The sequence below is a fragment of the Delphinus delphis genome, chromosome 10 (genome assembly GCF_949987515.2).
Source record: "Delphinus delphis chromosome 10, mDelDel1.2, whole genome shotgun sequence".
NCBI classification, from domain to species: domain Eukaryota; kingdom Metazoa; phylum Chordata; class Mammalia; order Artiodactyla; family Delphinidae; genus Delphinus; species Delphinus delphis.
Window position 1 is genome coordinate 96,881,282 of NC_082692.2, and position 27,457 is coordinate 96,908,738.

The 27,457-nt window shown below is 45.2% G+C and overlaps 2 protein-coding genes and 1 long non-coding RNA gene across 4 annotated transcripts in view; 2 read left to right on the forward strand and 1 right to left on the reverse strand.

The window, feature by feature from the left end:
• The window catches only part of TTLL3 (tubulin tyrosine ligase like 3), a 28,786-nt gene extending 11,818 nt beyond the window's left edge, over nt 1–16,968 (forward strand). The window contains exons 10-13 of the mRNA XM_069541167.1: nt 1,853–2,096; nt 3,098–3,533; nt 15,196–15,368; nt 16,328–16,968. Of these exons, the coding sequence (XP_069397268.1) occupies nt 1,853–2,096; nt 3,098–3,533; nt 15,196–15,368; nt 16,328–16,544 (1,070 nt within the window). The 3' untranslated portion in view covers nt 16,545–16,968. The remainder of the gene's footprint in view (nt 1–1,852; nt 2,097–3,097; nt 3,534–15,195; nt 15,369–16,327) is intronic.
• A 989-nt stretch (nt 16,969–17,957) lies between these two features.
• Nucleotides 17,958–25,786, reverse strand: RPUSD3 (RNA pseudouridine synthase D3). Of its 2 annotated transcripts, XM_060023017.1 has the most exons (9): nt 25,509–25,764; nt 25,059–25,198; nt 24,141–24,185; nt 23,908–24,007; nt 22,957–23,064; nt 22,789–22,873; nt 22,469–22,592; nt 20,226–20,365; nt 17,958–19,456 (listed from the first exon to the last, which is right to left on the reverse strand). In XM_060023017.1, exons 1-9 carry the CDS (start codon nt 25,631–25,633, stop codon nt 19,265–19,267), a joined length of 1,059 nt encoding a protein of 352 aa, XP_059879000.1. In that variant the 5' UTR covers nt 25,634–25,764; the 3' UTR covers nt 17,958–19,264. The 2 variants fall into 2 exon arrangements, with proteins under 2 accessions (XP_059879000.1, XP_059879001.1); XM_060023018.1 differs by lacking the exons at nt 17,958–19,456; nt 20,226–20,365 and adding an exon at nt 20,395–21,396 and having other exon boundaries at nt 25,509–25,786.
• On the forward strand, nt 24,293–26,631 carry LOC132432497 (uncharacterized). The gene is made up of 3 exons (XR_009520919.1): nt 24,293–24,517; nt 25,077–25,212; nt 25,883–26,631. It is a non-coding gene; the product is annotated as an uncharacterized lncRNA (long non-coding RNA).
• The last annotated feature ends 826 nt before the right edge of the window (nt 26,632–27,457 follow it).

Consider the following 27,457-nt stretch of genomic DNA (forward strand, 5'->3'; position numbering starts at 1 on the left):
TTCCCCGCCTGTTTTTAGCTTATTATTATAGACACTTTTCAAACATACACAAAAGCAGAGAGAATAATACAGTGAATCCCAAAGTATTTCAACATTTTCTCTCCATTTTTAGAAAAACTTAATTGAAATATGTATACAATATACTTCACTGAAAAGGGTATACATTGTGAATATACAACTCAGTGAATTGTCACATAGTGAACACACTCGTGGAAACAGCACCCACATCATGAAATACAGCACCCTAGAGGGCCCCTCCCATGCCATCTCCAGGTCTCTACCTCCCTGCAGTGGGAACCCCTATGCTGACTTACAACACCATAGATTAGTGTTGCCTGTTTTTGAATTTTATATAAAAGTACAGTAGGTGCTTTCTTACCTCATTCTGTTTTACAGCTGCATAGTCTAATCTTGTTTAGATGTACTCTTGTGGTCTTACCTAATCCTTTTCTGATGGATATTTAGATGGCCACCATTTTTTTTTTCCTGTTTATTTGATTATTGATTGATGAATTGCTATTACAAGCAACACTGTGATGAATATCCTGTGCAGATATCTTCGTAGCCTTTCCATTTATTTCCTTAGGATAAATTCCTAAAAGTGAAATTGCTGGGTCCGAGGTCATGAACAGCCTCAATCTTTGGCTATACAAGGCGTCATGTTATTGGGAATCTCAGTGATCATTCTGGCCATTTGAGAAAGGATCTGGCTTGGGAACCTGGCACAAGTTATTCTGTGCCATAGGCGGGCAATCAGACTGTTTGAGGGGCCAAACAATGAAGAAATGAGATTGATTTGTGTGTTTGTTTGCCTTGTGATTCTTACTGTAGACCCTTGAACAACGTGGGTTTGAACTGCATGGGTCCACATATATGCGGATTTCTTTCGCTGTATACATACTTCAGTACTACATGATCTGTTGCTGGTTGAATCCGTGGATGCGGAACCACGGATACAGGGGGCCTACTGTAAAGTTATTTGATAATTTTTGACTGCTCGGAGGGTTGGCGCTCCTAATCCCCGTGTTGTTCAAGGGTCAGCTGTATATATCAGCATTAAAATAACGCCTTTTTAGCATAAGATACTTAACTTCACTTGTTATAAAACATAAAATTAAAATATCATTCTAGCTAACAGAATGGCAAAAATAAATCATCAACAGTGTTGATAGAATGTGGGCAAACACACAATCTCATACACTCTTACTGGGAGTGCAGATTGGTAGAACATCTTTGTTCTATAAAGTGAAAAAATGCACATACCCTTTGAGCCAGCAAATCTATAGCTAGAGATGTTTTCCACAGGTAACTAGTAATAATGATACGAGTTAACATTTACTGAATGCTCACCAAGTACCAAGCAGTGTTGCAATTCCTTAGCATGTTTAAGTGCATAGAATCCTATGAAACTGAGGCACACACAACTCTTCCATAACCTGGGAGCCTATCCATAGGACCTGGAAGCAGCACTTGGCTGCCTCTGGGGAAGGAGATGTATTTTTTTTCATTGTATACCCTTTTGTACTGCCTACTTTTCACTTCTGTTGTTTTATATTCCATTAGTTATTATGAAAAACTAATCAGAGTCATTTATGCACATGGTTTTTAAAAAAGCCCAGTACTGTTTGAATTGTTATCCGTGCATATATTCCTTTTCATCAAATAAAACTGGTTAATTTTTTTTTGAACTTTAAATCCTTAGCAGATTCTCAGCTTTCCCAAAGGGAACAGGGAGAAGGGGGCAGGCTCACCCATTTGGGCCTATCAGTCCTTTGGGGATGAGAGCTTATGATGAGCTGTCCATCTCCCAGCCCAAGCCTGGCCTGATCCCTGACCACCGTTTCCCCCGAAGGCATCATGTGCATGGACCACCTGGAGGAGATGCTGAAGCTGGTGGATGGCAATCCTATGATGATGAAGGACGGCAAGTGGGTGGTGCAGAAGTATATTGAGCAGCCCCTGCTCATCTTTGGCACCAAGTTTGATCTGAGACAGTGGTTCCTGGTGACCGACTGGAACCCGCTTACTGTGTGGTTCTACCGCGACAGCTACATCCGCTTCTCTACACAGCCCTTCTCCTTGAAGAACCTGGACAAGTGAGCCTCCCCCAGAACCCTCACTCCCATGAGCTCCCAGTCTAGCTGGGGAGCTGGCAGGAAGCAGCGATTCCAAGGCAATGCGGGGCTCCAAACACACTCTGCAGGCAGGCAGGCCTCTATCCATCCAACACCTGTGTGTACCCTGTGCCGTTCAGTGTTCTAGGCACGTGGGACACAGCAGTGAACAAAACGAGCCCAGCCCTCAAGAGTTCATATTCCAACAGGGAGAAACAGACAAGCCATGAACATAATCAGTAAAATCATCTAATGGGTTAAAAGTGATATGTGTTATGGAAGAAAGGATGTAGAGCGGGGTAAAGGGGGATCAGGAGAAATGCGAGAGGAGAGAGGCAGGTTGCAGCGTTCATTTCGGGGGAGAGGAAGCCTGTTGAGCCCTCGGTTCAAATTCCGTCTCTGAAGCTTCCAAGCTCTGTGACTTGGGTCAGGTGAAAACCTATCAGTATTTAAGCTTCTGTTGCCACATCTGAAGAATGGAGGCAGTAATATGGAGCTCATAGCTGTCGGCTACTGAGTGCTCTGTATGTGACGATTGCTAAGCACTTCATGTATGTTATCTCAGTCCTCCGTGAAAACCCGGTGAAGTGGTACTGTTACTTACCCCCATTTTACAGATGTTGAAAGGAGCCCATGGGTTAAATGACTTATGTAAGGTCTTACCAGTCAGCGATGAAGATAGAACTTGAACACGTGTCTTAGTGACCATGGGGCCCATACTCTTAACCACCTTCTTATCTTCCAGGCACTGGGAGGGTTAACTGACACTGTCACAAAGCACTTAACACTGTGGCCCCTGTGCCCTCAGAGAGGTCCTGAGTGAAGACTGGTAGTGGCCCTAGAAGAATGTGATGAGGCCTTTGTCACCTCAAGCTGAATGGTCCAGAGTGTGCCGGGCTGGTTCCGGGGTTTGCCTGCCCTCCCCACGTTTGGGTGGGAGGGGCACAGGGAGCCAGCCCTCAGCTTTCTGCTCTCTGTCCCAGCTCCGTGCACCTGTGCAACAACTCCATCCAGAAGCACCTGGAGAATTCGTGCCACCGACACCCACTGCTGCCCTCAGATAACATGTGGTCAAGCCAGAAGTTCCAGGCCCACCTGCAGGAGATGGGGGCCCCGAACGCCTGGTCCACCATCATCGTGCCTGGCATGAAGGCTGCAGTGATCCACGCCCTGCAGACCTCCCAGGACACCGTGCAGTGTCGGAAGGCCAGCTTCGAGCTCTATGGCGCTGACTTTGTGTTCGGTGAGGACTTCCAGCCCTGGCTGATCGAGATCAACGCCAGCCCCACCATGGCACCCTCCACGGCTGTCACCGCCCGGCTCTGTGCCGGCGTACAGGCCGACACCCTGCGCGTGGTCATCGACCAGCGGCTGGACCGCAGCTGTGACACGGGGGCCTTCGAGCTCATCTACAAACAGGTGAGGTGGCCAGGCCCAGGCAGCACCCAGGGAGGCCTTCCCATAGTGGAGCTCAGGGCTTTGCAGTCATATAAACCTGGCTCAAGTCCTGGTCCTGCCACAGTGACTGGGTACAGCCACTTCACCCCCTTGAGCCTCCATTTCCCCATCTGTAAGATGGACATGCTATAACCATCTTTCTCCTGGGGTTTGGGAGATGAAATGAGTTAATGTGTGGATAATATTTCTAGAGAGGCCAGTAGCATAGTGTTAAAAGCATAGACTCTGAAACCTCCCTGGGTTCAAATCCTGGCTCAAATTCCTAACCTCTAGGGGTCTCAGTTTCCTTATTTGTAGAGCGGGAATGAAAATGGTACCTACGTCATAAGATTGTGAAAATTAAATGAGCTGATACAGGTAAAGCATTTTAGAGGTGCCTGGCACATAGTAAATGCTACAGAGGTTTTAGCTATTGTTAGTACCTAGTAAGGTTGTTAGGAGTTTTATGATAAATGCCATCACTGTAAAGTGCCTCACATATAGTAAGAGCCAATTTGAGGAGGCTGCTATTATTATTGTTATGTTATTATTGTTGTTGTTATTATTTATTTTACCTCGTTCCAAAAAGAGGTTTGAATCCACTTATTGGAATAAGATTTTTAAAAGTCAGAAAACTGACTTCAAGTGTTTCTGAACGCTGCAAGTAATTTCCTGTGGTTATTAAATTAAGTATCCTAAACCTTCTGATTGGGATTAGGCTTCCATCAAAGTTTGGCCACAGGGAGAGAATGTGCTGATCGTATAACCCAAGTGTCCTGGTCTTTGTCAGTTACTGATTGTATCTTAAATTAATATATTGACATTTTGGCTTCAAAAAATGTAAATGAGGAAACATAAGGGCAGGAAAATAAGATGAAGCAAAGGGGAAGGGAAAGTTTTAACTTAGTGGTTCCCAAATGCTGATCACAGGCCAGAATCTCCTGGAAAGTTTTCCAAAGGTACTGTTGTCAGGAAGCCCCACCCCCAGAGGTTGACCCGAAGTGACTGGTTTAGGGACTATGCATCTGTACTTTTCAAATATCCTAGTTATTCCCAAAATCTCTTATAGCCAAGTCTTTTTGTTTTGGTTTTGTAAACCAACATGTAATCAAGATTCACGCTTTGCATTGGTTGTTTTGTCTCTTTCATTTCCTTTCTTTGCTTTTTTTTTTTTTTTTTTTTAAATAGGTACTCCCACTCAGAAAGGAGAGGCAGGGTGGGAAGTACATAGGAATCATTAGTCCATAGCAATTGTGAAACCCACCCTGGCACTTAATTCTCCTTTTGCTCTTAGGATCCATTATTACTTTCTAGGAGTTCCCTGTGTCTCTTGCTTCCATCCATTGGGAAGTCAGTTCAGCCTTGAGTCATCCTCCCTCTTCTGTGATCATGCTCGGTAGTTCTTAGTCTGTTACCTGCTCAAAGAATTTTGGGGGTACAGAAGCCTCTTCCATTTCATATTGCATCTGTCCCTTTCAGTCCAAGTTGATATTTTTAAAAGCCTTGTGGGTTTCTTGTATATCAATTTATAACCCATTTTATTACACAAAGGCCATGTCCACAGATCTTAGAGATAAACTCTTCTCTCTTCTATGAGGCTGATGTAGGACAACAGCCCTCAAAATTATAGAAGCCCTACTGTTAACAGAGAGGGCCTGCTACCCTGTATTTTAACTCAAAATGTGTTAAAGACTTAATCATAAGACCTACAGGTATACGCTTGGGATGCTGAAAAGACCTGCAGCTGCTTTAAAGGACCTATTAGGCATGGCTTAGATTTCTCTGAAGTTTTTTTTGTTTTGTTTTGTTTTTAGATATCATTGACGTACAACATGGTTAGTTTCAGATGTACAGCATAATATTTGTATATATTGTGAAATGATCACCAGTAAGTCTAGTTAACATCTATCAGCACAGTTACAAATTTTTTTTCCTTGCATTTACTTTCTCAGCAACTTTCAAGTATGCAATACAGCATTATTAACTATAGTCACCATTCTGTACCTTACATGACTTATTTATTTTGTAACTGAAAGTTTGTAACTTTTTATCCCCTTCACCCACTTTGCCCACCCACCAACTATCTTTCTCTGTATCAGTGAGTTCAGTTTGTTTTTGATTTTAGATTCCACATATAATTGAAATTATATGGTGTTTGTCTTTCTCTGTCTGACTTATTTCACTTAGCATAATGCCCTCAAGGTCTATCCACATTGCCACAAATGGCAAGATTTTCTTCTTTTTATTTATTTATTTTTTGGGGCCACGCCATGCTGCATGTGGGATCTTAGTTCCCTGACCAGGGATAGAACCCATGCCCCCTTGCAGTGGTAGCACAGAGCCTTAAACCACTGGACCACCAGGGAACTCCTGAGATTTTCTTCTTTTTAATGGCTGAGTAATAGTCCATTGTATATTTATATATACCACATTTTCGTTGTCTACTCATCCATGAGTGGATGCTTACGTTGCTCCCATGTGTTGGTTATTGTAAATAATGCTGCCATGAACATGGGCTTGCAGATATCTTTTCGAGTTAGTGTTTTCATTTCCTTCAGGTAAACACCCAGAAGTGGAATTGCTGGATCATATGGTAGTTTTATGTTTAACTTTTCAAGAAATCTCCATACTGTTTTCCATAGTGCCTGTAGCGATTTACATTCCCACCAACCATGCACAAGGGTTCCCTTTTCCTTACATCCTCGCCAACACTTGTAATTTTTTGTCTTTCGGATGATAGCCATTCTAATAGGTGTAAGATGATATCTCACTGTGGCTTTGATTTGCATTTCCCTGATGATTAGTGATGTTGAGCACATATTCATGTACCTGTTGGCCATCTGTATGTCTTCTAAAAAATGTCTATATTCAGATCCTCTGCCCATTTTCTAATCAGATTGTCTTCATATATTTTGGGGACTTCCCTTGTGGTCCAGTGGATAAGACTCCGTGCTTCCACTGCAGGGGGCGTGGGTTAGATGCCTGGTCGGGGAACTAAGAACCCGCATGCCACATAGTGCAGCCCAAAAAAAAAAAAAAAAAGATTGTGTTTGTATGTTTGGATATAAACCTCTTACAAATGATTTACAAACATTTTCTCCCATTTGGTAGGTTGTCTTTTTTTTTTAATTTTATTTATTTTTTTATACAGCAGATTCTTATTAGTTATCCATTTTATACATATTAGTGTATACATGTCAATCCCAATCTCCCAGTTCATCCCACCACCACCGCCCCCCTGCCACCGCTTCCCCCTCTTGGTGTCCATACGTTTGTTCTCTACATCTCCATCTCAATTTCTGCCCTGCAAACCAGTTCATCTGTACCATTTTTCTAGGTTCCACATGTATGCGTTAATATACGATATTTGTTTTTCTCTTTCTGATTTATCTCACTCTGTATGACAGTCTCTAGATCCATCCACGTCTCTACAAATGACCCAATTTCATACCTTTTTATGGCTGAGTACTATTCCATTGTATATGTGTACCACATCTTTGACAGACCATTCGTCTGTTGATGGGCATTTAGGTTGCTTCCATGACCTGGCTGTTGTAAATAGTGCTGCAGTGAACATTGGGGTGCATGTGTCTTTTTGAATTATGGTTTTCTCTGGGTATATGCACAGTAGTGGGATTGCTGGGTCATATGGTAATTCTATTTTTAGTTTTTTAAGGAACCTCAATACTGTTCTCCATAGGGGCTGTATCAATTTACATTCCCACCAACAGTGCAGGAAGGTTCCCTTTTCTCCACACCCTCTCCAGCGTTTGTTGTTTGTAGATTTTCTGATGATGCCCATTCTAACTGGTGTGAGGTGATAACCTCATTGTAGTTTTGATTTGCATTGCTCTAATAATTAGTGATGTTGAGCACGTTTTCACGTGCTTCTTGGCCATCTGTATGTCTTCCTTAGAGAAATGTCTATTTAGGTCTAATGCCCATTTTTGGATTGGGGTTTTCGTTTTTTGAATATTGAGCTGCAGGAGTTGTTTATATATTTTGGAGGTTAATCCTTTGTCCGTTGATTTGTTTGCAAATATTTTCTCCCGTTCTGAGGGTTGTCTTTTCGTCTTGTTTGTAGTTTCCTTTGCTGTGCAAAAGCTTTCAAGTTTCAATTGGTCCCATTTGTTTAATTGTGCTTTTATTTCCATTACTCTAGGAGGTGGATCAAAAAAGATCTTGCTGTGATTTATGTCAAAGAGTGTTCTTCCTATGTTTTCCTCTAAGAGTTTTATAGTGTCCAGTCTTACACTTAGGTCTCTAATCCATTTTGAGTTTATTTTTGTGTATGGTGTCAGGGAATGTTCTAATTTCATTCTTTTACATGTAGCTGTCCAGTTTTCTCAGCACCACTTATTGAAGAGAACTGTCTTTTCTCCATTGTATATCCTTGCCTCCTTTGTCATAGATTAGTTGACCATAGGTGCGTGGGTTTATCTCTGGGCTTTCTATCCTGTTCCATTGATCTGTATTTCTGTTTTTGTGCCAGTACCATATTGTCTTGGTTACTGTAGCTATGTAGTACAGTCTGAAGTCAGGGAGTCTGATTCCTCCAGCTCTGTATTTTTCCCTCAAGACTGCTTTGGCTATTTGGGGTCTTTTGTGTCTCCATACAAATTTTAAGAGTTTTTGTTCTAGTTCTGTAAAAAATGCCATTGGTAATTTGATAGAGATTGCATTGAATCTGTAGATTGCTTTGGGTAGCATAGTCATTTTCACAATATTGATTCTTCCAGTCCAAGAACATGGTATATCTCTCCATCTGTTTGTATCATTTTGAATTTCTTTCATCAGTGTCTTATAGTTTTCTGCATACAGGTCTTTTGTCTCCCTAGGTAGGTTTATTCCTAGGTATTTTATTCTTTTTGTTGCAGTGGTAAATGGGAGTGTTTCCTTAATTTCTCTTTCAGATTTTTCATCATTAGTGTATAGGAATGCAAGAGATTTCTGTGCATTAATTTTGTATCCTGCAACTTTACCAAATTCATTGATTAGCTCTAGTAGTTTTCTGGTGGCATCTTTAGGATTCTCTATGTATAGTATCATGTTATCTGCAAACAGTGACAGTTTTACTTCTTCTTTTCCAATTTGTATTCCTTTTATTTCTTTTTCTTCTCTGATTGCTGTGTCTAGGACTTCCAAAAGTATGTTGAATAATAGTGGTGAGAGTGGACATCCTTGTCTTGTTTCTGATCTTAGAGGAAATGTTTTCAGTTTTTCACCATTGAGAATGATGTGTGCTGTGGGTTTGTCATATATGACCTTTATTATGTTGATGAAGGTTCCCTCTTTGCCCACTTTCTGGAGAGTTTTTATTATAAATGAGTGTTGAATTTTGTCAAAAGCTTTTTCTGCATCTATTGAGATGACCATATGGTTTTTCTTCTTCAATTTGTTAATATGGTGTATCACACTGATTGATCTGTGTATATTGAAGAATCCTTGCATCCCTGAGATAAATCACACTTGATCATGGTGTATGATCTGCTTAATGTGTTGTTGGATTCTGTTTGCTAGTATTTTGTTGAGGATTTTTGCATCTATATTCATCAGTGATATTGGTCTGTAATTTTCTTTTTTTGTAATATTTTTCTCTAGTTTTGGTATCAGGGTGATGGTGGCCTCATAGAATGAGTTTGGGAGTGTTCCTTCCTCTGCAATTTTTTGGAAGAGTTTGAGCAGGATGGGTGTTAGCTCTTCTCTAAATGTTTGATACAATTCACCTGTAAAGCCATCTGTTCCTGGACTTCTGTTTGTTGGAAGATTTTTTTTTTTTGCGATACGCGGGCCTCTCACTGTTGTGGCCTCTCCCATTGCGGAGCACAGGCTCCGGACGCGCAGGCTCAGCGGCCATGGCTCATGGGCCCAGCCGCTCCGCGGCATGTGGGATCCCCCCGGTCCGGGACACGAACCCGTGTCCCCTGCATTGGCAGGCGGACTCTCAACCACTGCGCCACCAGGGAAGCCCTTGGAAGATTTTTAATCACAGTTTCAATGTACTTACTGTGATTGGTCTGTTCATATTTTCTGTTTCTTCCTGGTTCAGTGTTGGAAGGTTATACCCTTCTAAGAATTTGTCCATTTCTTCCAGGTTGTCCATTTTATTGGCATAGAGTTGCTTGTAGTAGTCTCTTAGGATGTTTTGTATTTCTGTGGTGTCTTTTATAACGTCTCCTTTTTCATTTCTAATTTTATTGATTTGAGTCCTCTCCCTCTTTTTCTTGAAGAGTCTGGCTAATGGTTTATCAATTTTATCTTCTCAAAGAACCAGCTTTTAGTTTTATTGATCTTTGCTATTGTTTTCTTTGTTTCTGCTCTGATCTTTATGATTTCTTTCCTTCTACTAACTTTGGGTTTTGTTTGTTCTTCTTTCTCTAGTTCCTTTAAGTGTGAGGTTAGATTGTTTGAGATTTTTCTTGTTTCTTGAGGTAGGCTTGTATTGCTATAAACTTCCCTCTTAGAACTGCATTTGCTGCATCCCATAGGTTTTGGATCGTCGTGTTTTCATTGTCATTTGTCTCTAGGTATTGTTTGATTTCCTCTTTGATTTCTTCAATGAACTCTTGGTTATTTAGTAACGTATTGTTTAGCCTCCATGTGTTTGTATTTTTTATGTTTTTTTCCCCTGTAATTGATTTCTAATCTCATAGCGTTGCGGTTGGAAAAGATGCTTGATATGATTTCAATTTTCTTAAATTCACCGAGGCTTGATTTGTGACCCAAGATGTGGTCTATCCTGGAGGATGTTTTGTGTGCACTTGAGAAGAAAGTGTAATCTGCTGTTTTCGGATGGAATGTCCTATAAATATCAATTAAATCTGTCTGGTCTATTGTGTCATTTAAAGCTTGTGTTTCCTTATTAATTTTCTGTTTGGATGACCTGTCCACTGGTGTAAATGAGGTGTTAAAGTCCCCCACTATTATTGTGTTACTGTCGATTACCTCTTTTATAGCTATTAGCATTTGCCTTATGTATGGAGGTGTTCCTGTGTTGGGTGCATGTATATTTAGAATTTTTATATCTTCTTCGTCGATTGATCCCTTGAATATGTAGTGTTCTTCCTTGTCTCTTGTAACATTCTTTATTTTAAAATCTATTTTATCTGATAGGAGTATTGTTACTCCAGCTTTCTTTTGATTTCCATTTGCATGGAATATCTTTTTCCATCCCCTCATTTTCAGTCTGTATATATCCCTAGGTCTGAAGTGGGTCTCTTGTAGACAGCATATATATGGGTCTTGTTTTTGTATCCATTCAGCGAGCCTGTGTCTTTTGGTTGGAGCATTTAATCCATTCTCGTTTAAGGTAATTATAGATATGTATGTTCCTGTGAGCATTTTCTTAATTGTAATGGGTTTGTTTTTGTAGGTCCTTTTCTTCTCTTGTGTTTCCCAGTTAGAGAAGTGCCTTTAGCATTTGCTGTAGAGCTGGTTTGGTGGTGCTGAATTCTCTTAGCTTTTGCTTGTCTGCAAAGCTTTTGGTTTCTCCATCGAATGTGAATGAGATCCTTGCCAGGTAGAGTAATCTTGGTTGTAGGTTTTTCCCTTTCATCACTTTAAATATATCATGCCACTCCCTTCTGGCTTGTAGAGTTTCTGCTGAGAAATCAGCTGTTAACCTTATGGGAGTTCCCTTGTATGTTATTTGTCATTTTCCCCTTGTTGCTTTCAGTGACTTTTCTTTGTCTTTGATTTTTGTCAGTTTGATTACTATGTGTCTCAGCGTGTTTCTCCTTGGGTTTATCCTGCCTGGGACTCTCTGTGCTTCCTGGACTTGGGTGGCTGTTTCCTTTACCATGTTAGGGAAATTTTCAACTATAATCTCTTCAAATAGTTCCTTGGGTCCTTTCTCTCTCTCTCTTCTCCTTCTGGGACCCCTATCATGCGAATGTTGTTGTGTTTAATGTTGTCCCAGAGGTCTCTTAGGCTGTCTTCATTTCTTTTCATTCTTTTTTCTTTATTCTGTTCGGCAGCAGTGAATTCCACCATTCTGTCTTCCAGGTCACTTATCCGTTCTTCTGCCTCAGTTATTCTGCTATTGATTCCTTCTAGTGGATTTTTCATTTCAGTTATTGTACTGTTCATCTCTGTTTTTTTGTTCTTTAATTCTTCTAGGTCTTTGTTAAACATTTCTTGCATCTTCTCCATCTTTGCCTCCATTCTTTTTCTGAGGTCCTGGATCATCTTCACTATCATTATTCTGCAGTCTTTTTCTAGAAGGCTGCCTATCTCCACTTCATTTAGTTGTTTTTCTGGGGTTTTATCTTGTTCCTTCATCTGGTACATAGCCCTCTGCCTTTTCATCTTGTCTGTCTTTCTGTGAATGTGGTTTTTGTTCCACAGGCTGCAGGATTCTTCTTACTTCTGCTGTCTGCCCTCTGGTGGATGAGGCTATCTAAGAGGCTTGTGCAAGTTTCCTGATGGGAGGGAAGAGCTATGGGTAGAGCTGTTTGTTGCTCTGGAGGGCAGAGCTCAGTAAAACTTTAATCTACTTGTCTGCTGATGGGTGGGTTGGGTTCCCTCCCTGTTTGTTGTTTGGCCTGACGCCACCCAGCACTGGATCCTACCTGGCTCTTTGGTGGGGCTAATGGCAGACTCTGGGAGGGCTCACGCCAAGGAGTACTTCCCAGAACTTTTGCTGCCAGTGTCCTTGTCCTCACGGTGAGCCACACCCTCCCGCCCGCCTCTGCAGGAAACCCTTCAGCACTAGCAGGTAGCTCTGGTTCAGTCTCCTGTGGGGTCACTGCTCCTTCCCCTGGGTCCCGATGTGCATATTACTTTGTGTGTGCCATCCATATTGGAGTCTCTGTTTCCCCCAGTCCTGTCGAAGTCCTGCAGTCAAATCCCACTAGGCTTCAAAGCCTGATTCTCTAGGAATTCCTCCTCCCGTTGCCGGACCCCCAGGTTGGGAAGCCTGACATGGGGCTCAGAACCTTCACTCCAGTCAGTGGACTTTTGTGGTATAAGTGTTCTTCAGTCTGTGAGCCACCCACCCAGCAGTTATGGGATTTGGTTTTATTGTGATTGTGCCCTCCTGCCATCTCATTATGGCTTCTCCTTTGTCTTTGGATGTGGGGTATCTTTTTTGGTGAGTTCCAGTGTCTTCCTGTCAATGATTGTTCAGCAGTTAGTTATGATTCCGGTGCTCTCGCAAGAGGGAGTGAGCGCATGTCCTTCTACTCCACCATCTTGAACCAATCTGGTAGGTTGTCTTTTGATTTTGTTGATGATTTCCTTCACTGTGCAGAAGCTTTATAGTTTGTTTATTTTTGCTTTTGTTGCCTTTGCTTTTGGTGTCAAATCCAAAAAACTTTGCGAAGACTGATGTGAAGGAACTTCCTGCCTGTTTTCTTCTAGGAGTTTTATGGTTTAAGGTCTTATGTTCAAGTCTTTAATCCATTTGAGTTGATTTTTCTATATGGTGTAAGATAGTGGTCCAGTTTTATTCTTTTGCATGTGGCTGTCCAGTTTTCCTGACACTATTTATTAAAGAGACTGTATATTCTTGTCTCCTTTGTCATGAATTAATTGACCACATAAGTGTGGTTTTATTTCTGGGCTTTTAATTCTGTTCCATTGATCTGCATGTCTGTTTTTATGCCAGTATCATACTATTTTGATCACTATAGCTTTGTAATATGGTTTGAAGTCAGGAAGTGTGATGCCTCCAGCTTTGTTCTTTCTCAAGATTTCTTTGACTATTTGCGGTCTTATGTGGTTCCATACATATTTGGGGATTGATTTTTCTCTTTTTGTGAAAAATATCATTGGCATTTTGATAGGGATTGCATTGAACCTATAGATTCCTTTGGTGGTATACACATTTTAATAATATTAATTCTTCCAATTCATGAGTGCAGAATATCTTTCCATTTATTTGTGTCATCTTCAGTTTCTTTCTTCAGTGTCTTACAGTTTTCAGTGTACAGGTCTTTCACCTCCTTGGTTAAATTTATTCCTAGGTATTTTATTCTCTTTGATGTTCTTTAATCTCTTATAATCTAGAACAGCCCCACTGCTTTTTCTTCCCATATTTGGATCTTTTGAAGACACCAGGCTGGTTGTTTTACGGAACTGTCCCACATTCTGGATTTATCTGATTGTTTCCTCATGGTGGTATTTAACTTGTTCATCTGTTATCTGAATGTCCTATAAAGTAGAAGTTAGGTCACACAGCTTGATGAAGTTCAGATTACACATTTTTGGCAAGTATACTTGAGAGGTGATGCTGGGTACCTCATACAGCATCACACATTGTCGGAGTGTCTCATGATTAGGGGTGCTAAGTCTGACCATGGCTTTAAGGTCTTGGCTCCCAGATCTCTCCATTGAAAGTTGCATCCTCCCCTTGGCAATGATCAGTTTCTTTGTAGGGTGATTCTTTGGCAGTGTGCAGATGACACATTTTCCTGTCATCCTTTTCACCTACTTGTTTTGATATCTAATTTTGATTCTTACCTATGGTATTAGAGTTGCAAAATGGTAAATTGCCAATTCTATCATTCCTTCTACGTTTATTAGCTGAGATTTTTCCATAAGGTTGAGCTTTGCCTCATCGACTGGGCTTTCCTTGAGCTCTGATATCTGTATTTCTTTTTTATTGAAGTATAGTTGATTTACAATGTTGTGTTAACTTCTGCTCTACAGCAAAGTGATTCAGTTATACATATACATACATTCTTTTTCATATTCTTTTCCTTTATGGTTTATTCCAGGTTATTGAATGTAGTTCCCTGTGCTATACAGTAGGACCTTGATATCTGTATTTTTAAGAAGCTCCAAGTGACTGTTTAGATAGATTCTAATCGGGATCTTTTGATGACGCAGAAAACACCTCATACTAGCTCCAGATTAAAAGGAGGGTTCCTAGGAACTTCCCTGGCAGTCCAGCGGTTAAGACTCCATGCTTCCATGGCAAGGAGCATGGGTTCGCTCCCTGGTCAGGGAACTAAGATCCCACATGCCATGTGGTGTGGCCAAAAAATAATAATAATAAATAAAAAATAAAAGGAGATTCCTGGCAAGACACAGGGGGCTCTCCTGTGTCCAGCTGCATGAAGTACAGCTTGGCTTAATGGGAATTGAAAGTGGTACAGGAGCTCCTTTCTTGGGCTGTTTTCTCTGCCTCCGTCTGCATATTTGCTACTTCATGCCCTCCACAGAATGCCTTCTTTGAGGCTCTGCTTCCCCATGTCTTGGGTTCAGACAAGGATTTAGGCAGGCTCCAGGCCTCTTATCTGTCTGGGTGTCGTAACTCACATGCTCTCAGCAGAGAATCTCGCTCATCTCAGGAAGCTGTCCATCGGCAGCGGCCTGTGGAGGAGAACACACATTCCAGCGGTGGCTGGGCAGTTTAGGAGAGCAAGGGGTTGGAGGGGTGCAGGTGGGGGCATGGCTAAGACTTCCCCGTTCCTCTGGGTCACTCATCTCAGGGGCTCTGTGACCCTCTAGGTACTGATTCAGGCCTCCAGGCCCAGACCCCTTAAGAGACAGAGATGGGCTTTGCATTTCTCAGCCCAGAAATGTCTCCTGACCAGGTGCCCCAGAAGTTAATTATGTCTACCTGTGCTCCGAGTCCTTCCAGGCCTAGGATTCCAGCAGCACTGTCTGAGCAGGCCTCGTCTCCTCTTCTTCCCCACAGCCTGCCGTGGAGGTGCCCCAGTATGTGGGTATCCGGCTCCTAGTAGAGGGCTCCACCATCAAGAAGCCCCTGGCGATGTGTCACCGGCAAATAGAAGCCCGCCCAGCCCTCCCTCACCTGCTGACCCAGCGAGGCTCTGGGGAAGGCAAGGACTCGGGAACCCTTACCCACAGGTCAGCTTCTAGGAAAGTTGCTGGGGCCAGGAGCCTGGGGCACACTGAGAAGCCAGACTCCGCTGCCACCACCTCGGCCCCTGGAAAGGGGAAGAAAGGCAAGGCGAAAAGTGCCACAGCCCTGGTCCGCCCCAGTCTCCGGAAGTGGGACCCCCTGCAGCACGATGATGGGCTGCATTTTCACCATGACCTTTGCTAGTGGGGACAGGCATCCCCACCCCTTGAACAGATTGCCATTGAGTCTGAAGAACCCCCGGGCCCTGGGTAAGACCATTCCCCAAAACACCCCAGGGTCTCAAGGCAATTTCTTCCTGCTCTCCAAGCCCCTCCTAACCACCTGGATCTGTCCCCACCCAAGAGCCACCGGTAGTAAGTAAAAGCCACCATTTACAAAGTATTTTTAAAAAACACACAGCCAAATGAGTATTGTCCCCTCCAAAGCAGTCACTCAGCCAGGCAGTTGTGCTCATTTCAAAGATGCCAGGTCTCAGTCCCAGGTTGAGCTCTCTCCAGACCCCAAGCTTTTCCTGCTGCAGTATTCTGTCTTTGCCTCCATGCAAAGTCACCTTGTGGAAAGGAACTAATATTTGTACAGCACTTAACAGTTTACACCGTGTTGATACCTGACCAGCTCTTTTAGTCCTCACAACCTAGCGAGGTAGGTGCTATTATCCCCATTTTCCAGCTGAGGTATCAGGAAGTTTAAGGAAGTTGCCCGAGGTTGCACAGCTCAGAAGGGGCAGAGCTGGGATGCAGACCCCAGGTCTGTTGGACTCCAAACCCTGTGTTCTTCCCACAGCCTCTGGAGAAGGAACCGGGTGGGCCCCATCTGCCCTCACACACCCCAGCCGTCAGCTCCCCCTGCCTCCCCGCCCTCCATGCACACCTGGAGGGGCAGCTGGTCAGCTTGGGGCTCCCCAGGCCCTCGCAGCCCATCACCACTTCCCCACCCTCCACAGCACGGCCCAGCTGCCTTCTCCCCGTGTGCTCCGACCCCAGGGGCGGGGCCTCAGACTACAGCACAGCAGGCTGGTGGGCTCTGAGGCCCTGTCGACCACAGGCAAGGCCTTGATGACTCTACCTACTGCCAAGGTTTTGATTTCCCTCCCACCTAACCCTGAGCTCAAGCTGGCACCCAACGCCCTGAAACCAAGAAAGGTGGGCCTCGAACGGTGACCCATACCCTGGTGGGCAATGCTGAGAACTGGGGTTAGGGCTGGAAGGGCAGAGGTAGAGGGTAGCTCCCAGGCTGGCCTGAGCCCCAAGGGAAGGGCTTGTATCCCTCAGAACCCCCTTCCTGAACAGATTCCTGATCTTCTCTCCTCCTTTCACACCGAGGCTCTTGCTCCCCAGTGCTTTCATGGTCCCCCACTTGGAAGTAACTTGTGCTCTCAACGCTTTGAAGTTGGAAATCTTCCTAGCACCCGTAGGAAGATCAAGGCCAAAGGCAACTTCAAGGCCAGACTCTGCGACAAACCCAAGGCTGAGACACGCCTCATGGCGACACTGAGCCTTCCGGGACCCCTGCCCCTTATCAGTGCACACCAGGGTCTGGGGGGCGTGAGGGACGTGTGGCTACAGAAGTCCTTGCTTCGATCGTCACTGCCCTCATCCTGGACGCAGCACCAAGTAAAAAAGCAAATGAAGTATTTGAGGCTTGGCTCCTTTTCTCTTAGAGGGTGAAGAGAGAGTAGGGTGCGGCTCTGTACCCCAAGGTCCAGAACAAGAGCTAGAGGCCAATCAGCAACTCCTCCACAAAGCAAGGCCCAGAATTCCCATCCAGTGACAGACATGAGGCATCCTGTCCAGGGACTCCCCTGGCATCTCTGATCTCGGGGTGGGAGGATAAGTCTCATGTTACAGATGAGGAAACTGAGTCTGAACGAGGAGACATGGCTTGCCCAAGATCATGTGGCAGTGAGCAGAAGGCTGGGACACATTACCACGACTGCTGAGCCCTGCAGGTCTCCCCAGTCCCCAGGCCCAGAGGAGCTGGGCTGGCAGCAGAATGACATCTAATGGGCACAAGATTTACAGCAGGAGACACAGCAGAAGAGTGGACCCAGCCCTTCTCCAGATGAAGTGGGTCTCTCCCTTCCTCTGCAAGGGGCCAAGGTCACCTAAAAAGGAAATATCCAATAAGCCACACCCATCTGAAAAAGTTTGGTATTTCTTAATTGTAATGGGTTGAACATTGGTATGTCTTCCTGGAACCTGTGAATATGACTTTATTTGGAAAAAAGGGTCTTTGTAGATGTAAGTACATTAAAGATTTTTAGATGAGATCATCCTGGATTATCCAGATGGGGCCTAAATCCAATGACAAGTGTCCTTACAAGAGACAAGAGAAGACAAACGAGGAGAAGGCCATGTGGAGACAGAGGCAGAGGCTGGTGTGATGCAGCCACAAGCCAGGAAGAGGCAAGGAAGGATTCTCACCTAGAACCTTCAGGGAGAGCACAGCCCTGCTGACACCTTGATTTTGGACTTATGGCCTCCAGAACTGGGAGAGAATCCATTTCTGTTGCTTTAGGCCACTCAGGTTGTGGTAATTTGTTGCAGCAGCAGCCCTAGGAAACTAACACACTAGTCAAATGAAGATACATAAATTCTGTATATTTATGAATCCATTCTTGCACAGCTGAACCAGGAGATGCGTACAAGCGGGCTCACAGCAGCACTGTGGTAACAGCTGACCACCTAAGTGTCCATTAACAGTCAGATGGGTAGACTGCAAGCTCTGACATTCCAACTCCGTGCCACACAACGGATGCATTTCACAGGGTAGAGCGAGAACAAGTCTCAAAAGGATATATGCAGCACAATTCCATTCCAACAGAAACTTCAGAAACAGGGCAAAAGGAAATATATTGTTTAAGGATGCATGTGTATGTGGTAAAACTCTAAAAAACAAACAAAGAATTCTCCCAAGTCTGGGCAGTGGTTTCCAACCTTGACTGAGCAACAGTACCCATTCCAGAGCTTTTAAAAAAGATCTGATGCCAGGGTCTCCATTCCAGACTGGTGAAACCAGCATCTTGGGGGTGCAGTCATGGGAGGCATGGGTTTTTTTTTTTAAGCTTTCTGAGTGGGCAGGGTAGGGGGTTCTCATGTCGGGCCAGGGTTGAGAGCTGCTGTTGTCTAGGATAGGAGAAGGGATGCTTCTGTTTTGTGCCGAGTGGTGGTTATGTGGGTGTCACCTTAGAGTTATTCTTTAAATCACAGAGATGTTTTATGCACTCTGTATGTTTCATATATTTCTCGGTTTTTTAAAGTGAAAGATCTAACATCTTCACTTAAATGAGTAGTCAAATACATAGAGACAGATGACAGAATGGTGGCAACTGGGGCTGGGAGGGGTTGGGGAGGGGGAGTTGGTGTTTAATGGAGAGAGTTTCAGTTTGGGAAGATGAGAAAGTTCTGGAGATGGATGGTAGTGATGGCTGCACGACAGTGTGAATGTCCTTAATGCCACTGAACTGTACACTTAAAAATGGTTAAGATGGTAGATTTTATTAGGTGTATTTTACCACAATTTTTTTTTAAAACCTAACGTTTTCTCTCAGCTAGAATTGGGCCAGAAACAGCCAAATATAAAGACCACATACTGAACTCAGCAGAAACCACGGTCCATGATAAACATTTTCTTTCTCAGCAAATCCTGAAAACGATACTATGAGGGTAGGTACTTTTATTATCTCAGGTCCAGAGAGGTGAAGTCATTTGCCCAACACCACACAGCAAGTGGCCTTAGGATGTGATCTTAAGTTTGTCCAACTACAGAGGATCTTACACTGTGGCCTTTTGCGTGTTGAGCACTGACCTCACTGTCCTCGGGCCTGACTGCAGCCTATCCGCCCTCCAACCCCCACTGCTTTCCAGCGGGAACAGAAGGACTATTGGTAGTGGAGCCCCAGGCAATGCAGGGTCCTGGAGAAATAAGAGGGCAAAGGTGCCAGAAGCTTGATAGGTGGGTCCCTGGGCCTGGCACCTGGGAGGTAGAGACAATGCAGGTGGAGGTGCAGGGGCAGCTGGGCAGCCTGGGAGGGGGTCAGGTGGAGGCGGCGGAGGAGGGCTTCATCCAGGACCTGGGGTGGGAGAGACATGTCAGCATTCAGCCAGGTGAGCTCTAAGCAAAATGGGAGTGAGGCAAGTACTTCCTCCTCCCTCTGCGTCCGTGTTCTGCATGCCTCTCTACACGTACACACGTACACACTCAAACACACACACTACGGGCAGAGACCAGCTAGGGGGTCACCGAATCAGTTTCCTGGGCATTCAGCGAAACTACATTCCCCAGCCCCTCCTGCAGGTTGGTGAGGCCGTGTGATTGAGCCCCACTGAATGCCACAGGAGTGTGAGCATGTATCCCGCTTCCAGATCTGGCCCAAGAAAACCTCCCCCGTGAACCTGCCCTGTCTCCTCCTCCGCTGGCTGGATAGCAACAGCCTGGGTCCCTGAGTGACCCATGCTTGGAGCAAGCCCATCTCTACCCTACCGCCATTAATTGGACTTAACATGGAAGGAAGTTATTGTGTTAAGGCCCTGGTACTTGAGGTTATTCTGTTAGAGCAGACAGAGTTACCCAAATAGACACACACAACCTCTTTTACCCCTTATACCAAAAAGAATGGCAGACTTAGAAGGGCCTTTAGAAATCAGCCAGTTCGACTTCCTTATTGAACAGATGGGCAGAAAGAGACCCAAGAGAGGGGGTTTCATTTGCTCAGGGCCATAGAGCAAGACAGGGCTACAGGGAGCTATGGAAGCCCAAGCTGCATAGCTAATGTCTGGAGATGCTCTCCACCCCCACCCCCAGCCCACCCCAAAAGGTAGCCGGCAGGTGGGCTTGGGTACCTGTCTTTGGGGCCTGGTGCTCTCAGCAGGCAGCAGAAAGCGCTGGCCCAGAACAGTGGCCACACGGGCAGAGTACATGTGGTCCCCGAGCAGAGGGCAGAGCTGTAGTGCCATGTGCGCCTGTAGCTGGCTGGGAAACGCTAGAAGACAAGAGAGACAGGACAGATGGCAGGCAGCGGCTCTTTCTGTCCACCCGGTATTGCCCCTCCCCTTTCCTCTGGGGAGATGCCACCCCCATTCTCAGATGGTGTGGTTTCAGAGAGGTGAATGCTACCACCCCTGCCAGTGGAGAGGGGCGCATGACCAGGTCGGGACAGTCAGAGCTGTCAGTCCACCGGCCCTGCGGGATTCGTCCATGAAGAGGGGCAACGCTGAATTTACTGGGAAGCTACTGGGAATAAAGAACACTCTTTCCCGCTGGGGGGTGAGCCTGGGGCTGCTGAAGCGCCTGCCATCTCTACCCCCACGGGGAGAGCCTGTGGGAGGTAGAAGCCAGCGGGCAGGAGGTGAAAAGAAAGTGAGAAACAGCTTCTTGATGATGTCCTCCGAGCCTCCGGATGCAGCCAGGCCTGAACTTTGAGTTACTTGAGCCAATAACTTCCCCTTTTAGATTACACCAATTTGAACTGGTTTTGGGGAAACTTAAATGGTACAAAATTGTTCACATAAGTAAACTTATTAATCCTCCTGACAACCCTATAAGGTGGGTTCTATCATCATTCCCACCTTATAGACAGGAAAACCGAAGCTCAAAAAGAAGTGACTGGCCCACCGTAAGCTGGGATTCAAACCCAGGAGCTGTCCTCTGCTTTCACGTCTGGCAATATGCTGGACTGGATAATCAAAAAATCCACTTCTTATAAACCACTTAGAAGCACTGGAAAACTTTAATGATCATCCTTCTAAATACACAGCTGGGCACAGAGGAAAGTAAGGTCCCCCAGACGAAGATGCAAAAGGAAAACAAATCCAGAGCACAGGGAAGCCAACGTTTCACCTATTCCAGGGTACTGCCAATCTTGGGATGCAGGGGGCTTGGGTTTAAGTAGCTACAAGGGGCCAGGGGTGAGGTCTTGGTGCCCAAATGAAATCAGAGAGGCTACATCTTCATTTACAGGATGGACCAGGAGAAAAAGCCAGCCGCCAAGGGAGGGAGACGAGAACCTTAGGTCTGGATGAGGGGAAGAAAAAAGAATTCACAACCATGAACTGCTGCTATGAATTGAGCTGCTCTCACACAGGTTTGGGGCTCTAATACCACGTGCATGAACTGTGAACTTCCAACTGAGACATTAATATTTAGGTCCTGAAGCAGTAACATGGGGCGCTCAGCAGAACCTCTCCTGAAGTCACCACCTCCAATGAGGCAATAAAGGATTTCCACTGATAAAAGCCCAGCTCAACCTGAATTCACAATCCTGAATCACAGAAGAAGAAGGAAACAATCCACCAAGGGGAGAGAGTCTGCAGGAAACACAACAGGGTTAGACCCTCAGAACCTCAGACAATGGAATTATAGAAACACAACATAAATATGTTTTAAATGACTAAAGACAAAAAAGAACAAGTAATATGAGAAAAAACCAGATACCTTATTTTTTGGAAGGCCATTTGTATTTGTAAAAGAACCAACTAAAAAAAAAAACCAACTAGAACTTCTAGAAGTGAAAAATACAATCAATGGGTAGGTTAAACTGGCAGGTTAGATCCAGCGGAAGAGAAAATTACTCAACTGGAAGGTAAATCTAAAGATTACCCAGAAAGCAGCAGAGATAAAGACATGAAAAATGTGAAAGAAAAGTTGAGACACAGCAGTAGAATGAGAAAGTCAAACGTCTATCAGGCATTCAAAAGGAAGGATGCAAGAGGCACATTTGAAAAGGGAACTTTCCAGGATGGATGAAAGAGATTAATCTTCAGACTCAGGAAACACAGTGAATCCCAAGCAAGATAAATAAAACTAAACCCACACACCTGGAATCACCATAGTGAAACTACAGAACATCAAAGGTAAAGAGAAGACGTTGAGATTGATAACTAAGAGAAAAAACAGGTGAGCTGCAGAGGGGTGACCATCAGACTGATAGGAGCAGCACTGCCCCTCCAGGTGGAGCTGGTCACATACATCCTTACAGTCCATCAGATGCTCCCCAGGCTGCCACTAAAACTACCACCACCCTCCCACCTCCTGCCTCCTCCAGCCAAATACCATTTGTCAAGTCTGGCTGGCGCTCCAGACCCACCTGTCAGTGGCTGCAGCTGGACCAGGGCACAGCCAGAGCCCATGGCCACCACACGGAAGTAGCTGAGGGTCCTCTTGACACCTTCCAAGATGTCCTTTCGGGATGGGGACTTCACTGGAACTACCTGTGGTGGCAGCCCCCAAGAATGAACAAGCTTCACACACACCTGGGAACTACCCGCAGACTCTCCTTGCTCCCAACAGACTCAGGACAGGGCCACAGTATAGGGGTCTGGAGGGCCAGTCACCCCACGTCTATATGCTGTAGGGGTAATATGTCTGGAAGGACCCCTCCTCCTCCCCACCTAGACCCCAACTCACAAGATTGACCCCATCAATGTGTTCCAGCTTCAGAGCTGCTTGGATCTTCCCCTCAGAAGTAGCTGGGATCCCATCAGTGACAGCACTGAGAAAGAGGCAAGAGGAAGTCACACAGTGGCTTTTGCTGGGACCTGTCCATTGCCCTGGGAGTCTCCCAGCCCCTCTCACCAGTAGGTGACTGTGGGTCTCCTGGCTCTCTGCGAGTGAGTGAAGAACTTCTGGAGGTGGCTTGCTGTCTGGGGACAACTGGAGAGGAGTACAAGCCCAGAGGTTTCCCTAGAGGAAGGAGACAAATCACAAAAGTTAAAATCCCCTGGGCTCACCCACACAAAAAGGAGACCCCGGACTTTCCTGGCGTTCCAGTGGTTAAGACTCTGCACTTCCAGTGCTGGAGGTGCGGGTTCAATACCTGGTTGGGGAACTAAGATCCTGTATGCCGCTTGGCACAGCCAAAAAAAAAAGAGACCCCTAGAAAGGAACACCTGACCTGCCTAAGACCAAACAGTAACATCAGGACTATGATGCAGACCTCCTCGTGAGAAACAAGTAAGTCTTCCCCGTGTTTGATAAGAGTACATTGCTTAAATGTGTTCCTCATTTTGCTCTGGCTCCCAGGGAGCTCAGAGCCAAACATCATAACAATTACCACCAACTGTTGAGTGTCTACCATGTGCTAGGCACTGTACTAGGAACTTTATATATATTAGCTATTAAATAATTAAATTCCCCACAAGCAAGCCCATGAGTTTGTGGAACTGCAGAAACATTTCATCTCAAGCACCATCTCTAATAGATGGCAATTAGAGGAAAGAATATCACAGATCAGTTGACAATAACTGCCATGAATACGGAATTAGAGAAGTGACTGCACACTGAGCATAGATATTATTCGCTCTATTTTATGATTAAAGAAACTGAGGCTCAGTGATAGCTAAGACCACAGTTTATGCATAAGGATTTGAACCCAGATCTATCCACTTCCTCCTCCCTTTCCTTGTATCCTACCTCTGTGATCCCAAACCAGCCCAAGGAAAATGTCTCAGTTTATTCCCAAGTAGTTATGCCCCCACCGCAGATGGATGCCTGTCCTTCTACCTTCCTCTCACCCCCACCACTTACTTCCCAGATGCTCGGACAACCTGGAGCTCCCGCTCCCCGAGCCCCAGGGACTGGCTCAGCTCCGGGAGCACTGAGAGCAACGTCAGCTCTCCTGGTTTTCCTGGGGGAAATAAAAGGAAGAGTACAAGTTGCTCCCAGAGGCAACTTTATCCCACCTTTCCTTTCTCTTCACTATTTTGTCCCCTCAGAGACATCAAAACCCCTTTCATTGCATCTCTTTCCCCTACACATACCTGTCACTGGCAGGCCCAGTGGCTTGTTCAATGTCACCAGAGGTCCTGAAACGTATAATACATAAACATCATCAACAGCAAATGCAGTTTACAAAGCACTTTCTCAATTCGTATTATCGTGTGGTCCCAGTACAACTCTCATACATGAGTTATCAGGCTGAACTCTCTGAACCTTGCAGATGCTAAGCTGGCTGCCTGCCACGTCAGGGCCCTTGCGCTTGCTGTTTCCTCTCTCTCAGATTTTCACGTGGCTGCTTCCTTCATATCATCGTGGCTCAAATGTCACCATCACAAAGAGGCCCGAGTCTCCAATCTAATGTCTGCTCCCTTCCTGCAGTTCCTCATCATCGCTGTTTTATTCATAGCACTGATCACTAGTAAGTACCTTTTTCATTTATTTTCTGGTTAATCAATTTCTCCCGCTGAAATGTTGGCTCCCTGAAGGCAGAAACCACATTTATTTTGTTCAGCACTATATAGCCATGTCTAGAACAGTGCCTGGAACATAACCTATGCTCAATAAATAGCTGAGAAAATTTAAAAATCACCGGAGACTGAGGCTCAGAGAAATTATTCTCCTAAAGCCACACAGCAAGCTGATTACAGAGCCTACATATGGCTCCGAAGCCTGTGTTTTGCCCCTCAATAAACCTTTTATTACAGCAATTTCCTTTACAGAGAGCCTACTAGTGCAAAGCTCTCTAGTTATTTACCCTTTCCCACCCCACAGCCCTATCCCCATGATGCTGAGGCACAGAGAGGTTATGTGTCTGGTCCCAGCTCCTATGGCTAGTGGGAGGCAGAACCAGGATTTGATCCCACAGGCTTTAGTAGGGAACCCAGCCAGATGCTCGGAAGGCTCAGGTTAAGACTCCTCCCCTTCTGGGTCTCCCTGCAGCTGTCCCTCCCACCCCTCACCTTTCTGATCCACCACAGCTGCCCTCAGCACATCAACCAGCTCCTCCCTACTGACGTTCTCTGGCCGCAGCAGCCCCGACAAAGGCTGGTCATCCCGGGGCCCCGACCGTTTGCTGGAGCCTCGACGTTGCTGCTGATGCCTGGAAAAGGTTAGGTAAGCAACAGGAGAATCATTGCCGCCCATTCTTATCTCCACACACCTCTTCCTAAATGCTGCGGCTTCCTACTAATGCTTCAGAAAGCCTAGGTTGAGTTTCCCGAAATGTTAGGTTCGACTGGCCCCACTGTACAGAAGAGAGAACTGAGGCTCAGAGAGGTCTACTGACCAGTTTAGGATCACACAGCAGAGGTGGATTAGAACCCATATCTGCCTAACTCCAGATCCCGCACACACCCTCCCCCGGCCCCAACCTCCCTCCTACACAAAGGAGGGCGGGGGTTTCTAATCACCGGGCCTCGGTGCCAAAGCTTGAGGCTGTGCGCGCTGCGGGGACCCCCGGACCCCGCCGCCAGCCACCCCAGACCTGACCCAAAACACGGCAGCCGCCCATCTCCGGAGCGAGGACAGTGCGCATGTGTCCGGAAGGGCTCCCCCCGGAGATGCCCCACAGCGCGCCGATTGGTCAGATTGACTGTCAATCGGAATAGCGAGGCTCAGATCTGTGAGAAGGCGGAGTTTTGCCTTTGCCCAGGAACGAGGTGAAGAAATTCTCGTCTGTGCTTTTGGGGAAAGCGAGTCACGGAGCAGAGGAGGAATTTACTGGGGGTCAGAGGACCTGTCTTAGGACAAAGCCAGGTTTTCTGATCATCATTGCAATTCTTAGGAGCCTTCTGACTTCAAAAAAAAAAAACCCGCCAGGGCGCAGTGGTTGAGAGTACGCCTGCCAATGCAGGGGACACGGGTTCGTGCCCTGGTTGGGGAAGATCCCACATACCGCGGAGCGGCTGGGCCCCTGAGCCATGACCGCTGAGCCTGCGCGTCCGGAGCCTGTGCTCCGCAACGGGAGAGGCCACAACAGTGAGAGGCCCGCGTACCGCAAAAAACAAAACAAAACAAAACAAAACAAAAAAACCGCCATTGCGCACAATTTTGTAAGGCAAATTGGAAAAGAAAAAAAAAAAAATCCACACTCGTTGGCACAGTGAACTTGCTTTGAAGAACACAGACTGGTGCAAAATCCAAAAGGAAAAAAAGGCCAGAGGCAGAAAGACGTTCACTGCACCACTATTTATAACAGCAAACCCAAAACAAATCTCAAAACCGGAAACAAATTGTCCTTTGATTAGATCTATAAAGGAAATAAATCTTATTAATCACCCATTCATCATTTTTTGAATGCTAACTCTACGCAAGGCCTTGGCATCTGTGAACTGCAAACAGATTAACAAGACTCGGCCCCAATCACAAGAAGTTCACCTTTAAGATCACAGCAGCACAACCCACCTCGGCGAAAAGCTGTGGAGATGCTGAGAGAGCGAAGAGTGAGGAGCCCAGGAGCCGGCTGAAATCTGAGAAGGCTCCCCAGCAGGGGTTGTGATTGACAGACTGTGAAGAACTCAGAAATTCACCAGGAGGGAAAGGTGTGGGTGGGAGGAGAGGGCGCGGGCAACAGGAAAAAGAACGTAAGTGCAGAAAAAGCAAAAAGCAAAATGGGCTCTATCTTGTAATTACAACTATGGAAAAGTTACATGCGACCTGTGTATTATTTTGTTTACTAAGAGCACTATAACTTTCAATTCATTGTTTGCATTAGTGAAAGACTGCAGGTAAACCAACATCTGTCAACAGAGGAATGGCTAAATTAATTGTAGCACATACCTATGCAGCCATTAATTGAAGAATGTGCGGGGGGTCTACATGTGGTAATGTGAATCGATCTCCAGAATATATTAAATCGAAAAACAACAAAGTGAAGAACAGTGTGACTAGAATATGCATATATGTGCATGCGTGTGGTTTACATATATTTATTATATTTAAATATTTCTGCATTTCTGAAAGGACATACACAAATGAGATGCTGATTGCTTCCAGAAAAGGAATCAGAAGTGAGAACGTGAATAATTATTTTTACCCTTTAGAACTGCTTAAATTTTTAACCTCATTGATATATCTCTTCTTCAGACACACATGGAGCCCTAGTTTAAAAATATAAGCCAGACCCCCCCCCCCCCCAAAAAAAAGGGACTTCCCTGGTGGTCCAGTGGTTAACTCGTGCTTCTCGGTGCTTTGTGACCGCCTGGAGGGGTGGGATAGGGAGGGTGGGAGGGAGGGAGACGCAAGAGGGAAGAGATATGGGAACATATGTGTATGTATAACTGATTCACTTTGTTATAAAGCAGAAACAAAAAATAAAATAAAATAAATTACTCATCAAAAAAAAAAAAAAAAGACTTGT